This window comes from Lithobates pipiens, unplaced genomic scaffold, assembly GCF_037356315.1.
Source record: "Lithobates pipiens isolate NorthernLeopardFrog02 unplaced genomic scaffold, aLitPip1_a1.2 Scaffold_23, whole genome shotgun sequence".
In the NCBI taxonomy this organism is placed as follows: domain Eukaryota; kingdom Metazoa; phylum Chordata; class Amphibia; order Anura; family Ranidae; genus Lithobates; species Lithobates pipiens.
In genome coordinates, this window is record NW_027507785.1 from 254,688,745 (window position 1) to 254,702,702 (window position 13,958).

Below are 13,958 nucleotides of genomic sequence, written 5' to 3' on the forward strand. Positions count from 1 at the left end.
TGATTTACTAAAACTGGAGAGTGCAAAATCTTGTGTAGCTGTGCATAGTAGCGAATTGGCTTTGTTTCTTTTACCATAGCTTAAGGCCCCTTTCCAACTAGTGGACCAATCTGGTCCGCCTGTCCGTTTTTCAGCCGGCCCCAATCGGACCATCGAGTCCCCTATATGGAGTGCCCGACATCCAGATGGCAGTAGGGCGTTAACCTCCCTGGCGGTATGATTAGTTCTGGTTTTAGGTGGTGAAAGCGGTACAATTATTTTGCATGGAAATTTGGCGTTTTATATTGTAGTCCTGTAATTCTTAGGAATAACTCTCTTAAATCTGTTCAAACCAGAGTCTAGCAGACATCCCGGGTATGATAAAGTTTATAATATAATAAAGAATAATAAAAATTATTCAATAATGTAATCAAATCCTAAAACACTGAAAAGGGGACACTTTCTGGTTGCTGTGGACAATCTCCAAATTCCAGGCAGAAAAAACAGTATTTCTAATATAAAAGTGCATGCAAGGCACTGCACAGACCACTAGGGACAAAAGGGGTGTGTAATTTTGTAATACAGTACTGTAATCTGTAAGATTACAGTACTGTGTGTGTTTTGTGTCTTTTTACTTTTTTGAATTTGGTGCCGATCTCCGCTCCCGTGCGCCGTAACGTCGCAGGAAACGGAGCTCGGCGGCATTCGGGCACTGTGAATCGAGCGAAGGATGGCTTGATCACACAGCGTGGAGGACATCGCTGGATCCAGGGGACAAGGTAAGTAACTCTCCCTTGTGTGTTTTTACTTTTTTGAATTTGCCGCCGATCTCCGCTCCCGTGCGCCGTAACGTCGCAGGGAACGGAGTTTGGCGGCATTCGGGCACTGTGTGAATCGAGCGGAGGACAGCTCGATCACACAGCGTGGAGGACATCGCTGGATCCAGGGGACAAGGTAAGTAACTTCTCCCTGTGTCCTCCTTGTATCCAGCGATGCGATCCCGAGTCTGGCTCGGGGTTACCGCTCGTGGAACTAAAATCCCAATCCAAGCCAGACTCTGGATCGCCGCTAGGGAGGTTAATGGGCAGGCGGTCCGTTTACATCTGACCACCCACAGAAGAGAGTGGCCTGTGTCTGTGTCCACTCTGTATAAGTGGAGCAGACATGGTACAGCCATTCGCCTGCTCAGCGAGATCAGAGGAGAGATTCCCCTCTGAGCAGACAGACTCCAATGGAGCCCGCCCCGTGTGAAAGGGGCCTAATTGAACAAGCTGAAGTGAGAATCTACCATGCACAGCTGCACCATATTTTGCACTCTCCAGTTTTAGTAAATAAGCCCCATTAGGCACTGTATATTATATTGTGTCTGTTGATTGATTCTTGTAAAACAATTAACCATATAATGTGTGCTATCTCTTTTGCAGTGGACAGAAGAGTGGGGAAGGTTACATTGTAGTGGATCCAGTTTTGAGAATTGGAGCTGATAGCCGCATTCTCCCTTTGGATTGTATCACCCTTCAGACTTTTCTTGCAAAATGCCTGGGGCCATTTGATGAATGGGAAGACAGGCTGAAAGTTGCCAAGGAGTCAGGTATTACAGTTCTGCTGATCAACAAGCCATTGTCTTGTTTTCCCAGAGAAGACAATGGCTCTATTATTAATTTTACTGGTTTATCAGTCAGGGGTGGCAAAGGGGCAGATGCACCAAGGGACCTTGCTGTGAAAGGATTGTGCCACCTACATGCCTATAGGACCTCACTGCTCCTCTGTATGTATGATGTTTGCAGGCCCTCAAGGCTAGTTTTTATTAGCTGTACTGAAAAAAATGCATGAAATTACATTGATTACAATGCATTAAAGACCAAATGGAGATGCTGGCTGCAGTACACTTCACGTGCTCTTCAAAATATTGGTAGGAGTGCTATTGAATGCAGATCGTTGTCTCCCAATGTGCCTGCAGTGCAAAAAAAAAATAAAGGACATACAACAATAATGATAATGATAAACATATCATACCCTGTAAAATAGAATTGAATGCTTTAGCTGGCCATACACAGTTGGATTTCTGTTGTTCAGCCCTGTGGGATAGAAATGCATTGATTCCCCCCTATCCATGCTAAAAGCTGTGGAAGGACGGATCTCCCATACAGCTGCGGCTGTCAGAATACCTGGGCAGTAGCTGCACCTGATTGACTGCAGCCACTGTTGGGCCAGCAATTTTCTGCCAGGCCCCTTCAGTTTTCAGATCAAAGGATTTATAAGGGAGTGGCAGAAATTTGCTAAGCATATTGCCAGCTTTACACACTAAGCTTGTTCATCAAGGTTAGTAAGTAGTATAGTATTATTTAGTTTTTTTCCTGTAAAGATCCAGACCTGTTCTCTTTCTGCTCTGCCTGATTGCCACACCACAGTATTAACTACATTTTAGGCCTAATCGTAGTGATAACTGGAAAACTTTAGGCTGCATTCACACCTGTACGTTTGGAATCACAAGGGGAATTTTAATGGCACCTAAAAACGCAGTGGCTCAGACACGATTGTCGCCTGAAGGCACCAGATCCTTTTTTAGAGATAAGCTTCATGCAATGTGGTTTGGCGCGTGATAAATCATGGCAGAACCGCACCACGTTTTTCAAAACGCCCAGGTGTGAATGCAGCCTTATGCAAGCCATACACGGTCGAATTTCAAACTAATTTTCTTTTCAAAATCAGAAAATTTGTTTTTTTTCTGATCCGATGATGCCACCATTGATTTTCGAAATTCGGCCGACCAAGCCTTCAATTTCACCTCATGTTGCTACAGAAAATAATTTTCTTGGGCGGGAATCTTCTTTTCTCTCCTTACATTTTCTTTTCTCTTGGTACATTTTCTTTTATCTCCGTACATTTTCTTTTCTTTTTACATTTCTCGCACAATTCTCCCATCATTGATTAGAAAATTGTTCGTTTTTCAAAAAATTTCCAACATGTCCGATTCCTCAAATTTTATTTCCGCACGAAAATCGGCTGTTGCTGCAGCCCACTAATGGTGCGAAATTCATACGAAAATTCTTAGATACGATTTTCGAAAAGGAAATTCTTTCGAAATTCGAACCGTGTATGGCCGGCATTAGGCTTCATGTACAATAAACTACACTGCCAGCTCCTAAACTTGAGTTTAGGAGCTTTTGGCGTTTTTTTTGCCAAAGCTCCCAAACTCAACTCCATAAAAGCCTATGTGTCAATGTACACACAGGCTTTTAGCAGAGTTTAGGAGCTACCATGTTTAGGTGAGCTTCAACTTTCCTTTCCTGAATGCGGAGGAGTTGCGTTCAGGATAGGAACGCTTTTGACCACCGGCCGCGGGAAAATGCAAAAATGTGCCACAATTTTGCCATGTTTTGCATTTTCCCATGGTAAATGTAAGCCGCTACATTAGTGACTACTGGAGGTCGCTCCACAAGCTGGCTTGTCTATTCTGGCCGTTTAGGACTAAGCTGACTTCTGACCATTGGAAAGGCTCATTATCACTTCAAGAGATTGCCCAACTCTGGGCAGAAAAATGGCTCCTTGAGCCCTGTTTTTAAGTGCTACCCATAGGATTGTATGGGTATTGCTATTGTGCTTCTGACGTTGGTTTACAAAGCATTTGTGAAGATTTGGAAATCATTGTTTGAATTTTTATTTGGATGGCACAGTGTTTTGTGATTATTGTTGCTTTCATTAGGCTTTTGCTTGTATTTGTAGCGTTGCATTAAAAAAAAATAACCAAAATGAAGTGAAGCGCTTTGATTCTATTAGTAAGTAACTTTAGCATGTTTTGATTAAATACATAATTTTAGGCTAGGTTCACACTTGTGCGGTTGGTTGCTGTTGCGGTACCACACCTGTTCCCGCACCCGTAACCACCAGGCAAAAATGCTCAGCAGTTTAGGAGATGCATGGGCTTGCCATTTTTTCCTAATGGCACCCCCACACAATGGAAACTGCGTGGGGGTGCCACTCAGTTTCCCCGCACTGGGAACCACACTGGACTTGCAGTTTCCATGCGGGCCGCATTTTAAGAAAAGGGACCTTTTTCCTGCTTTTTCAGGAGGCACAGCAGCCCATTCAAATGAATCAAAGGACTATCCTTAGTGTTATTATAAATGGTACAAATCACAGAATAAAATGTGTTTTATTTATAATAAAAAATTAAGCGCTTAAATATTTTATTTATCATTATTATTATATTTCATTTAATACATTCTAGGTTACAACATGGTGCACTTTACCCCCCTCCAGACTCTGGGTAAATCACGATCTTGTTATTCTTTGGCTAACCAATTGGAGCTGAATCCTGATTTCTCCAGGGCAGGGAAGAAATACACATGGAATGATGTTGGAAAATTAGTGCACAAGATGAGAACAGAGTGGGATATGCTGTGCATCACTGATGTTGTATATAACCATACAGGTGAGAACTCATGTACTGTATATAAAGTCATATGTAAAAATGTGGGCACCTATCAGAGAGAGAGGTAGCAGGATCCCCACCTTATGACAATCTGCCAGACCTTCTCTGGTTTATTTACTTTATGGCTTGGATGTTGTGTTTCTCAATATAGTTATAGCAGGGACAGGTTGTTAGTTATATCATTTCTTTTGCTTACTTTAATTATAATGCAATCTAACTAAGACTGTCATATTATTGTGTAAGTTTGTTTTTGTAATTTTGAAATTTTGTAATAAAGGCATAATAAAGACTAATGCCGCGTACACACGATCAGACTATCCGGCAGACTTAGTCCGGCGGACAACCCGCCGGACTTTCCGTATGAGCGGACCTGCCCACACACGACTGGACTTTTCCAGCGGACAATCCGCCGGACTATGGCGGGAGTCCGCCGGACTTTTGAAATGAACGGACTTACCCACACACAGAGTAAAGTCCGTTCATTTTGAAGGTGACTCCAGGTAGACGGGACTAGCGAAGGAAGTCAATGTCACCACCTCGCTAGCCCCATCACCTGGTATGAATTTAAAGGGGAACCCCTACGCTGAAAAAACGGCACGGTGGTCTCCCCAAAGTCCATAGCAGACCCTTATCCGAGCATGCAGTCCGGCCTGTCAGGAAAGGGGGTAGGGACGAGCGAGCGAACCCCCTACCAGGCCGCGTGCCCTAAACATGGGGGGGTGCTTTGGGGAAGGGGGGGCCCTGCGGCCACCCCACCCCAAAGCACCTTGTCACCATGTTGATGAGGACAAGGGCCTCTTCCTGACAACCCTGGCCGTTGGTTGTTTAATAAGGGGGCCCCCGGATTCTGGCCCCCTACCCTATGTGAATGAGTATGGGGTACGATGTACCCCTACCCATTCACCTGGGGAAAAAAGTGTACATAAAAAAAAAAACACAACACAGGTTTTTAAAATACTTTATCAGACAGCTCCGGGGGTCTTCTTGCCGGACTACTCCGCTATCTTCTGCTCTTTTGCTAGCTCTTTTACTTTCTCCTTCGCCGCCGCCACCGTCCGGGGGTCTTCTTCCGACTTCGGGGGTCTTGTCCCGCTCTTCGGTTCTACTTGCTGGGCCTCCGCTTTCTTCTTCCAGCTCTTTTTTTTTAACAGAAACGTTTTTATTAATCAAAAAAAAAAAAAAAAAAGGCAACAGTACAACTTATGCACAATTCTCAATACAAACATATTTGACAGAGTTCGAACCTCAATCTTGATGTAAACAGGTAAGGAAAGAAGGAAGGTGTTACATTCAGACAGTAAGAGAGTGGGCACTCAACCATGGATCCCAGATACCGCCAAATTTCTTGGGGCATTTCCGCCCCATATATGTAAGTTTATATAGTGGCAGCACTGAGTCCACCATCGAGTGCCACTGGGAAACTGTAGGGGGAGACGACTGCTTCCACATCTGCAGGAGTGCTTTTCTAGCATAGAAGCAGAGATAAAACAGTAGGAGACTTCCATAGGTAGTCTGAACTACACTATCCGTTATGCCAAGGAGAAGCACCTTAGGATCCATGTCCACCGAGAGACCAGTAACAGCATTGATATCAGCAAGTATGTGTTGCCAATACTCCTGGATAAGTGGACACTCCCAGGTGACGTGGTAGAATGTACCAGTCGCCTGCTGACACTTAGGGCAAAGTTCCGACTGGGTGGGATAAATCCTAGCCAACCGTTGGGGAGTATAATAGGCTCTATGTAAAAATTTTAGCTGAATAAACCTGTCTCTTGCGGAGATTACCCTTGGGAGGTAATTTTGAATCGCTGAGTCCCACTCCTCCTCGGAGAGGGACGGGATGTCCCCTCTCCAGACTAGAAATAGGGGTGAGTCCTCACCGGGGTGCCCACAGGTGAGGCGTAGATATATAGAAGAGAGAATCCTGTCCACCCCACGGGAGGCAAGAAACCTCTCCACCCCTTGAGGCTCAACCAGGACCCTCCCGGGGAATTGGGCTTGCGAGGCATGCTTCAGCTGGAGGTATCGAAACAACATCCAGGAGGGAAGATCATAGGCCTCCCTAAGGTCTGGAAAGGGAATGAGAGTCCCCCGAGGCATGACATGCCCAAGGGTAAGTATTCCAAACCTGGACCACAGGCCAGGATCTGGGATAGAGGCAAAATGCCGAAGTTTGGGGTTGCCCCATAGCGGTGTATGAGGGGAAATAGAGTCATCAGCCTTAACAGTGGCGGCGACTCTGTCCCAAACTTGGATGGTAGTGCGCATCTGGACCGTTACATGGGGACTAGACTTAGATCCACAGTAAACCAACCCCGCCAAAGCTGCGTGGGAGCCCAAAATCGCCGCCTCTAGCGTAACCGCCGGGTTGGATTTAGGAAGAGAGAACCACCATCGAACTGTGACTAACACCGCCGCCCAATAGTACCGTCGGAAACAAGGTAGTGACAGTCCCCCCAAGGACAATGGCATCTGCAACTTGGCCCTGGAGATCCTCGGAACCCTACCACCCCATACAAAGGAGGAAACCACCCCGTCCAACTTACGGAAGAAAGTGTTAGGTATCGGGACGGGGGTATTACGGAACACATATAAAAATTTAGGGAGAAACATCATTTTAAGTAAATTGACCCTCCCTACCGGTGTCAGGGGCAACGTCTTCCAGATTTGACATTTCGCCAATAAGGCGTCCAGAACCGGGTATAAGTTATCCGCCAGGAACTGGGAGAGGTCCCTGGAGATCTCAATCCCCAGGTAACGGAAACGGGAGACCAGCTACAGAGGAGACGAGGAGGGTGGGGGGGGGGTGTAGAATCAGAGAGCAAAAAAAGACTGGATTTACCCCAGTTAATCCGCACCCCCGAGAATCCACCATACTCGTCAATTATGGATAAGGCCGACGTAAGCGAGTCCGAAGTATCCCCGAGATACAATAAGGCGTCGTCCGCATATAGCGAAATCCGCTCCACCAGGGGGCCTACCCTCAGCCCCTCCACCCCCTCCGCCGATCGCAGGAGAATCGCCATGGGCTCAATGGCCAGGGCGAAGAGTCCCGGAGACAGGGGGCAGCCCTGCCTAGTGCCCCTACCAAGACGAATAGGGGAAGAAAGGACACCACCGGTGCGTATTCGGGCCCTAGGGGAGGCATACAGTTGTTGTATCCAGGCCACAAATTTAGGACCAAACCCAAAGCGGTGTAGAACCTGCCAGAGAAAGCCCCACTCCACGGAGTCGAAGGCCTTCTCCGCATCCAGAGAGGCCACCGCCCCCGCATCCTCCCCCCTCCCCGCCCACGCTATATTCGTGAAAAGGCAACGCAAATTAATATCAGTGCCTTTCCCGGGCATGAAACCAGTTTGATCCCCATTGATTAGAGCCAGTATTACCGTGTTCAGCCTACCAGCCAGTATCTTCGCAAGTATCTTCGCATCGACATTTAACAAAGATATCGGCCTGTAGGATGAGCACAACTCCGGATCCTTCCCTGGCTTTGGTATTAACACAATGACGGCCTCCGAGAAGGAGTCGGGAAGTGTATCCATCTCCAAGGCCTTGGTGAGGTTAGCGTGATAATAAGGGACCACCACTTCCATATTAGCTCTGTAAAACTCAGAGGGGAGTCCGTCAGGACCTGGAGTCTTCCCCGCCTGAAGGGACTTAATTGCCCGCTGAACCTCGAGTACAGAAATAGGACTTTCCAGGGCCAACGCAGCCTCTCGAGTCAGGGCAGGGAAAGCCACCCGGTCCAGAAAAGACGTCAATTGCCCCTGGGAGTACACCGCCTTGGATTCGTATAGTTGAGTATAGTACTGCTCAAACCTGGCGTTAATTTGGGTAGGGTCAGAAAGGAGAGAACCATCCACCTCTCTAATGTTGGCTATGCAGGGGCTACCCGTCCGCTCCGCAGCCAGCCAAGCCAGCAACCTCCCCGGCCGTTCGCCTTGTTCGAAAATCCTTTGCGTCTGGGAGAGGAGGAAGCGACGGCAGGAAGCGGTGCGGAGTAACGCCAGCTCCCGATATGCGGTGAGCATATCCCCGTGAGAGCTCGGGCTAGGGGAGCGGGCGTAACGGTCCTCCAGGGCCATTGCTTTACGCTCTGCCTCCGATAGCGCTAGTCGCGAGGCCTTACGGATCAAAGCAATGTTGAACTGGTACCTACCCCTGGCATACGCTTTGAATGCATCCCAGACCGAGGCCGGCGATGCCGAGCCATCGTTATGGGTCCAATAGTCTCCCAGCTCTGACAGCATCAGCGGGGCTACCTGTTCGTCTGTGATCCAGTATCTGGAGAGTCTCCAGAGCCCCACCCCCGCCACCGAGTCAGTCCGGAGAGTCAGCATTACCGGGGCATGATCGGAGATACCCCGCGGTAGGATAGAGACCTCGGAAACCCTCTGCAGCAAAGGGGTACTCGCATAAACCAAGTCTATGCGCGATAAAGTGGCATGCGTAGCCGAATAACACGTATATTGTTTGGCTACGGGGTGTTTCCACCTCCACAAATCGTGTAGCCCAAATGTTGCAGCCCATCTGCCCAAACCCACATCCGTCACTCTCCCAGCCGCGAGTCTGTCGACACTCGGATCCGGGGGTATGTTGAAATCCCCAGCGAGGATCACATTAGTGACTGGATAGCCAGCCACTATAGCAAGGATCTTCCGGAGTATCGAGAGGTCCGCCAGCGGAGGGATATAGAGTCCAACCACCATCACTTCCACCCCATCACATAGAGCATGTAGAATAACATATTGGCCATCAGGGTCCAAATGCAAGTTAAACAATTGAAAAGGGAGCGTCTTATGCACCAGAACACTGACCCCCCTGGAATGAGAGGAGAAAGTGGAGTGGTAATAAGAGCCTACCCAGGGCTTCTTAAGCGAGAGGATACGAGAACCCGTAAGGTGTGTCTCCTGTAAAATACAGATGTGCGGGAGGTATTTCTTCAGGTAGGCAAAAACCAGGGACCGTTTGATTTTAGAGTTCAGCCCCCGCACATTCCAGGAGATCAACCTTAGGGGGGCCATATTAGGAAAGACAAAAACATTACAGTCCCAGCCTCAACTTCCCCTCCCCCACAGCCCAAGACTGAAGTATAAAAGCAGAACTCCATACCAGGAGATAGATAGCTCCTGCAGGTTGCAGTACAGTGAGAAAAGTGCATACAAACTTTCTTCCAGCTCTTTTACTAGCGTTGGCTCGGTCTTCTTTTGCTGTCGCTGCCGCCTTCTGCTTCTCCTTCTTTTTCCGAAGTTGACACAACGCACTCTCTGGCACAGCAATGAGGTGTGAATCACATGCAATGTCTGGCATCGCACCAGCGTGAACCGAGCCTTATTATTAGGCCTCATGCTCACTGGATGTTTTTTGACGTTTTTACAGCAGCTGTTTTTGGCTATAGATGTTTTTTTCTACAGTCATTAAACTCTCCATCATGTTTTCCTATGTGTCCATGCACAGGTTGGCTGTGATCAGCAGTTTTGGGCAGTGATGTTTTTGGGCAGTAAAAAATCCCCAAAACTAGTGGGTTCTGAGAGACGTTTTTTTCAGCTGCAAAAATGCTCAAACGCTGATAAACTTCAATAATAGCTCAAAAACGTCACTCACCAGTGTTTTTTAACATTTTTGATCCATTGAAAATAAAAAATAAAAAATTTTCTTAAAAAAAACCAGCTTTAACGCTAACGTGGAAAAACGCTAATATATGCTAAAAAACGCCATTGCAAAAACATTGAAAAAAGTTGAAAAACTCACTGCAAAGTTACTGATGTTTATATAATGTTATTTTAATGTCCAGTGAGGCCATAATGTTTTACGTAGCTATACCCACAAAAGAGGCCAGCCTGAAGTGATCTAGCCGGACTTAAAGTGTAACTTTAGGTATAAAATGAAGTCCTGCTTGATCACTTCAAGCTGGCTCCTTTTGCAGGTATAGCTATGTAATTCATTAAAAATAAGTGTCTATACTATTTAAAATCCAGTAATACACTGTCTCACTCTGCTCTGCACATGCTCAGTTGCTCTCCATTAGTCACTGTGCCAAGTTTGTAGAGGCCAATTTGCTGACAGCCTTAAAGCTGAATTAATCCCTACTGCCAAAAAAGATGCTTCTGTTTGATCAGCAACTACCATGGTGCTTCACATGTGATCATGTATGACACCAGACATTTGATGGTTTGACAAGTTGGTCACAGACACAAGCAAATATGACATTCCAGGAATGTAACTTTTTTTAAAACTATTAAATCAATGGGTTTAGTTCAGCTTTATGATTTACTGATGTTCAGGGGCTCTGGGCTTCAGCAAAATGGCAACCTCCAGCAAGAAGAAACAGGAGCAATGCGGGAGACAATTTATAGCACACACTAATTCTGGTAGCATAATTATTAATAAGGAATGGATGTTCCTTGCTAAAGAACATTATTTTTTGTTATGGGTAAAATTCCACTTTAATTTTCTGGCTAAAGTGACAGTGTGAGAATTGTACGTGGCCCATGTATAAGCATTGTAAAGTTATGTATAATATAATAATATTGTATCACAAAATATTTTTCCAATATAGTATAAGCGCTGTTTGTTGATGCTGTTTTTCTGCACTATAATGGTACCTTGGTGTCATTTTATTTTATTGTATGCAATTTTATATTTTACAGCTGCCAATAGCAAATGGATTCATGATCACCCAGAGTGTGGGTACAACCTGGTCAATTCTCCTCACCTCAAACCAGCCTGGTTACTGGACAGAGCATTATGGCACCTTACCTGTAAAGTGGCATCTGGAAAATATGCTACCCGGGGGCTTCCAGCACTCATCCAACATGACCAACAACTTAATGTGAGTTAGATGACCTTACATGCTTTAGAGACTTCAGTAAGATCCAACCTCGTCTTAATAGTACACCAAGCATTCATTTTCAGGGTTCGCAGTGAGGCAATGGAAGGTGCAATACACTTGCTGTACACCGTTTATAGTTAGAGGAAAAAATAGCAGTCAGACAAAGCAAACCTATGTAGGGAATAGCCACAGTTTTACATTTGAACCCTTGCATTAGCCCATACGCATGTTTCCCTTGCTCCCTTACTGCTCCATTCAGCTGCTGGAAGCAAAGAGAAATACCCAACCCTTTGAGTATAGGGTAGCTTTTCACATTCTCTGTTTTCAACTGAAACTTAGAACAGAGCCATTTGCATAGTCTAAAAGAAAGAGGAGAAGGTGGGGTGTGTCACTAAAAAGGAGAATGTGAAACACATGAAAAAAGAGCCCAACCCACTGGCTCCATATAAAATACATAATGTTCAAACACAGTGGGTTGATTTACTAAAATCTGGTGCAGCTCTGCATAGAAACCAATTGGCTTCCAGGTTTTTTTTTTGTTAAAATGTTGTTGAACAAGCTGGAGTTACAAGGGGATTGGCTACCATGCACAGCTGCACAGATTTTACAGTCTCCTGTTTTAGTAAATAAAACCCAATGTTTTACAGTTTACTGACTCTATAGGGTGATTTACTGAAACTGGAGAGTGCAAAATCTAGTGCTGCTCTGCATAGAAACCAATCATCTTCCAGGTTTTAGCCCTCGTTCACACTGAACACGGCTTTGAAATTTAACTCGCACAATTTCAAAGCCGCGTTTTATTCTGACTTCGGTGGGCGACTTGAAAGATATCTGTGCAGGTTCGCGCACATACGTCCATTACAATCGCCCCCAAAGTCATCAAAAGTAGTGCAGGAACTTCTTTTGGAAATCGGTGCCATAAAGTGGGTGTCGCACTGATTGGGATACTCCTATTGCCGGAAACAGGCTCCGATTTGACATGGAATTCGACCTATCAAATTGCACCGATGTGAATGGGGGTTTATTGTCAAAGCTTAATTGAACAAGCTGACGTTAGAAGGTGATTGGCTACCATGCACAGCTACACCAGATTCTGAGTGCTCTGGTTTTAGTAAATTGCCCCCTAAATGATAATTACAATTTTATTTTTTTAGCCCTGACCAAAAAAAATAAAGAAGGAAAATACAGTCAATACAGATGTACATTTTTATTTTAGGCCTGTCTAGTATGAAGTTGTATATGCATTGATGTCAGCAGATGGAGCTACAGATGATATATGGATGCTACACTGGTTGCTGATCCATTAGCTTTCATAAATCTACGCTCCTTGCTTGTTTTTATATCAGATATGTTCACTTCAGTTCAGCATTTCATTTCTAGAATGGATGAAATTGTATCTTGAAGCTAACTTTATGATGCCAGGGTGTTAGAAATAAACTACACTGTTGTGATTGATGTGGCCTGCTGTATGCCTGGAAATATACTACTGGCAGGACCAGCTTTGAATCCATTTATTTACCTGACCAGCTGACCAGGATGGCTTTGGGTCCCCTCAGGACCGAAGTGTGATCTTGGCGAGCCTCCTGTGAGTTTAGGCTGATGCATAGTTTCCTAAAAACTGGAGAGTGCACAATCTGGTGCAGCACTGCTAGAAAACAATCAGCTTTCAGGTTTGTTTGTTTTTTGTCAAAGCTTCATTGAACAAGCTAAAGTTATGCCGCGTACACACGACCAGACTTTTCGGCAGAATAGGTCAGACGGAATCATTCCGTCGCATAGTCTGATGATGTGTGGGATAGTCCGATCGTTTTTCTTTAAAAAGTTCAGACGGACCTAGAAATAGAACATGTTTCAAATCTGTCCGACTCAATTCCTATCGGGAAAACCGTTCGTCTGTATGCTGGTCCGACGGACCAAATACGACGCAAGTGCAGCTATTGGCTACTGACTATTGAAATTCCTTTTCTAGTCCTGTTGTACGTCATCACGTTCAAAGCGAACAGACTTTCGAATGGACTTTAGTTCATTCGGAAGTCCGTCGTAACTCCGTCGAAAGTCCGTCGTGTGTACGTGGCATTAGAAACTGAATAGCTACCATGCAGAGCTGCACCAAATTTTGCACTCACCAGTTTTAGTAAATCAACTCCTGTATCTGAAATAGCATGTACAAGATCCTGCATGTTTACAATCAGAGTGTAAAGATTTACAAGCCATGTACATTGAAAATAAAATATAGTCTGCATTTACTTATTGAATTGCATCCTACACAGTGGGGACTGGTTGCTTTGTATGGTCAGCAACTTCATTTTGTACTAATTTTCCTTCTACAGTTTTAAAGTAAAACACCTGTGTAATCGAGCTCTGATAGAAGCAGCCACATATTTAGTGAGTAGATTAAGCCCCAACACCAGACCAATCCTTTTGGGGACACAGATGACAAAATAGTCTGAAAGAGGTTTTAACCCTTTACCGGTCTAGAATGGAAAGAAAAAGTTTTGCTTTAATGACCTCAAAGTAATGTGAGAGAAGTTCTTGAATATAATATGTAAACCTGTCACAAAGCATATAAGGAAAAAATGTGTAAGCAGATGTTATAGAGAACTGAAATGATGTACACTTTTCCTGTAAATGGTGAGCTTGGCTTAACACCCTTTAGCTCCAAAGATCCCCCTGGTGGCCAGTTATGCCACATATAACCAGTCTATACATTTA

At 45.2% G+C, this 13,958-nt stretch overlaps 1 protein-coding gene across 6 annotated transcripts in view; it reads left to right on the forward strand.

The window, feature by feature from the left end:
* Positions 1-13,958, forward strand: part of AGL (amylo-alpha-1,6-glucosidase and 4-alpha-glucanotransferase) — a 171,619-nt gene that overhangs the window by 69,301 nt on the left and 88,360 nt on the right. For all 6 annotated transcript variants that reach the window (XM_077453051.1, XM_077453050.1, XM_077453049.1 and 3 more), the window contains exons 4-6: positions 1,404-1,570; positions 4,211-4,414; positions 11,065-11,246. In XM_077453051.1, the coding sequence (XP_077309177.1) occupies positions 1,404-1,570; positions 4,211-4,414; positions 11,065-11,246 (553 nt within the window). The remainder of the gene's footprint in view (positions 1-1,403; positions 1,571-4,210; positions 4,415-11,064; positions 11,247-13,958) is intronic.